The sequence below is a fragment of the Apteryx rowi genome, unplaced genomic scaffold (assembly GCF_003343035.1).
Source record: "Apteryx rowi isolate R43461 unplaced genomic scaffold, aptRow1 scaffold_610, whole genome shotgun sequence".
In the NCBI taxonomy this organism is placed as follows: domain Eukaryota; kingdom Metazoa; phylum Chordata; class Aves; order Apterygiformes; family Apterygidae; genus Apteryx; species Apteryx rowi.
In genome coordinates, this window is record NW_020450884.1 from 496867 (window position 1) to 500209 (window position 3343).

The 3343-nt window shown below is 67.2% G+C and overlaps 2 protein-coding genes across 2 annotated transcripts in view; both read left to right on the plus strand.

The window, feature by feature from the left end:
* The window catches only part of LOC112974578 (V-type proton ATPase catalytic subunit A-like), an 11873-nt gene extending 9207 nt beyond the window's left edge, over positions 1-2666 (plus strand). The window contains exon 14 of the mRNA XM_026083698.1: positions 2507-2666. Coding sequence (XP_025939483.1) covers positions 2507-2666 — 160 coding nt within the window. The remainder of the gene's footprint in view (positions 1-2506) is intronic.
* The window catches only part of LOC112974579 (lens fiber membrane intrinsic protein-like), a 3029-nt gene continuing 2086 nt past the window's right edge, over positions 2401-3343 (plus strand). Inside the window, exons 1-2 of the mRNA XM_026083699.1 lie at positions 2401-2424; positions 3016-3194. Of these exons, the coding sequence (XP_025939484.1) occupies positions 3026-3194 (169 nt within the window). The 5' untranslated portion in view covers positions 2401-2424; positions 3016-3025. The remainder of the gene's footprint in view (positions 2425-3015; positions 3195-3343) is intronic.

Here is a 3343-nt window from a genome sequence, read left to right on the forward strand (position 1 = left end):
TCCTCCTCCTCCTCCTCTTCCTCGCGGCAGCCCTGCGGCTGCCGTGATGCCCCGTGGAGCAGCGCGGCGGGGGCACGTGTGTGCGTGCGTGTGTGTGTTCGTGCATGGCAGGAGCGAGTGCGTGGGTGCGCGCATGYGTGAGTGTGCGGGTGTGTGCGTGCATGCGTCTGTGTGCTGCTGCGTGCGTGTGCGCACGTGCAATGGTGCGAGTGCCTGGGCGTGTGTGCCCGCATCTGAGGCGTGAGTGCATGGGCACGCACACATGTGAGTGTGCACGCCCATGCGCATGTGAGGCATGAGTGCATGTGCGTGCACTCAGGTGAGTGTGCATGTGCTTGTGTGCTGCGCTGTGTGTGCATGCACACATTGGTGTCATGCCTTTGCATGTGCACGTGCGGCGTGAATGCATGTGTATGCACATCCATGAGTGTGCGTGTGTGTGCATGCATGTGTCTGTGTGCTGCAGTGTATGCCCGCACAAGGGTGTGCATGCCTCTGTGTGTGCACATGCATGCGAGGCGTGACTGCATGTGTGCACACACATTAGTGTGCATGCCTTTGTGCACACGCATGTGTGGGATGAGTGCCTCTGTGTGCATGCATGTGAGCGTGCATGTGTTTGTGAGCACGTGTGTGTGCACATGCATTTTTGTGCATGCCTTTGCGTGCATGTGAGAGGGCAAGCATGTGTGTGTAAGTGCACGTGTTTGCGAGCGTGCACGTTGCGTGCGCACAAGCGGTTGTGTGCATGCATTTGTGTTTGTATGCGCGTGTGGAAGGAGAGCACACACGTTTGTGTGCGTGTGTGCACGGGGGTGATTGCATGTGTATACACGTGTGCTTGTGCACAGCCGGGTGCGCGCGTGTGTTCCYGTGCGAGAACGTGTGCGTGCAGGCATGCACATGTGCAGCAGAGCACATGCGTGTGCACGTGAGGCCACGTGTGTGCACGGCACCRTCAGCCAGGACAAGAGCGTCATGGCAGCAGCCGGAGCCAAGGCCTTGGAAGCTCAGGACTTGGCCACCCCCGTGTTCGGGAAAGGCGCCCTGACCCCAAACCGGGACCTTTTCACCCCAAAACGCCCAGCGCAGGGGCTCCAACACCCTGAACCTCCGCAGCCCGCCAGGACGAGGCAGCCCGCAGCAGCGCCAGCAGCCGGGACGGCTCCGCATTCCCCTCTCACGGCCGTCTCAGCCTTCACTTTTGGGCCAAAACCCGCCCGGAACGGGAGCGCTGCCCGGTGGGGTTTTTGGGAGCGAAGCCTGGCGGAGGAGCCAGGCGCTCAGCTGCCTGGGAAGCACCGCAGGACTTTCCACCCGGCATCTCCGCTGTTCCCAGCGCCCCGCTGTCCCTGGCGTCCCCGCTGTCCCCCGGCGTCCCCAGTGTCTCCAGCGTCCYTGGTGGCCCTGGCTCATCGGCAGCCCCTCGCTGGCATCGTCCTCCTGGGAGGGCAGCAGCGGGTCCTCCTTGGCTGGGACTGATCCTGCCCGTGGTAGTGGTGGCCCCCAGGGTGCTGGTCCCCAGGCTGGCACCGCACTGGCTGTGTTTCTGCAGCAGGATCCTCCACACTGAGGGATGCGGGGTTGGATGGGACCCCGGACCAGGGGGGACCCTGTGCTGGATGTCACCCTGAGCTGGATGGCACCCTGGACCAGACGGGACCCTGTGCCGAATGCCACTTGTGCTGGATGCTACCACAGGCTGGATGAGACCCCGGGCCAGCTGGGACCCTGGGCCGGATGGGACCCCACACAGGACAGAACCCCAGACTGGTTGGGACCACAGGCAGTTGGGACCCCAGGCTGGATGTGACCCTCACCCAGATGGGACCCCATACTGGATGTCACCCTGAGCTGGACCGGGGTGGCACCCTGGACCAGAGGGGTCCCTGGATGAGACCCCAGATCAGATGGGACTGAGGACAGTTGGGACCCCAGGGCAGATGGGACCCAGGACTGAATGCGACCCTGCACCAGCTGGGTCCCAGGCTGGATGTCACCCTGGATCAGATGGGACCCCAGGCTGGATGCGACCCTGGGCTGGAGGCCCCCTTGGCCTTTCCCCCTCGTCACCCCACGGTGTTACCCTCAGCGGTCACCCAGGTGGCCTGCTGGCATGTCACCTGTGCCCCGTGTCCCTCCGGCCCTCGCCCGCACTGTCCCCAGCGTCCCCAGGACCCCGCGGCRGCCCGGCAGGAAAGTGCCCGCTCGGCATTTTCCCGCGGGGCCCCGGTCCCGCGTCAGCACTTCGGGCCGAGCCACGGCGCCGAGACCTTTCCAGGCCTTTGTGGCACCGGACAATGGCAGCGCCRCGCGCCCGAGCCTTTAACCCCGGCCCGGCCCCGCGCTGCTCACTCGCCCCCACGGACGGACGCACGGACGGGACAGACAGGCCCTGGGCCACGGCGCCGCTGGGCGCTGAAGGTGGGTGAGCGGGACCCCGGGCTGGATGCAGCCCTGGACCACATGGGACCCTGGACCCGGCCCCACGTGTCCCCCCTCCTAGGGGGGGTGTCTTGGTGCCAGCCTCGCCCGTGTCACCCCCGGGGTGCCACCCCGGATACTTCAAGGTGGCCCTGGAGGTGCCACCCCTGGGTACACCTGAGAACCCCAGCGATGCCACCATGGGTGCCCCAGTATCTCCTGGAGATGCCACCACCCCCTAGCATCCCTAGAGATGTCATCCTGGGTGGCCCCCAGTGTCCCCAGAGATGCCACCCCGTGTCCCCCCACATCCCTAGMGGTGCCACCAGTGGTACCCCCAGTGTCCTTTGGAGATGCCACCTCAGGTACTCCTGGGGTCCGTGGAGATGGCACCCCACGTCCCTCAGCATCCCCAGAGATGCCACCCGCGTGCCTCGACATCCCCAGAGGTGCCACCTCTGGGCAGGCCCCCCACCACCCCCCAGCCCGTGGGTGGCCCTTGGGCTGGCCGGGGTGCGGGGTGCCCAGCGTGGCCCGGGGGGGGGGTTGGTGGCCCCCCAGAGGAGCCCCCAGCCCCCTCTCCGTGCCCAGGGCCGCGGCGATGGGGGCCCGCGGGGGGCTGCTGTGCGCCGCCTCCGGCCTGGTGCTGCTGCTCACGGCCACCGCCACCGACTTCTGGGTGCAGCACCGGGCGCCCGGCGGCGCCGGCTGCCAGGGCCTCTGGCGCGTCTGCGTGGGCAGCGTCTGCCGCCCCCATCCCGGCACCCCGGGTAGGTGCCCGGAGCGCGGCACGAGGGCCGGGGCGGGCGCTGAGGGGCACTGCTGGGCTGAGTTGTGTCGGGTCTCTGCAGGGTGGAGCTGGGGAAGGGCACTGCTGTGCTGAGCTGGGTCGGGTCTCTGTGGGGGGGGGAGCTGGGGA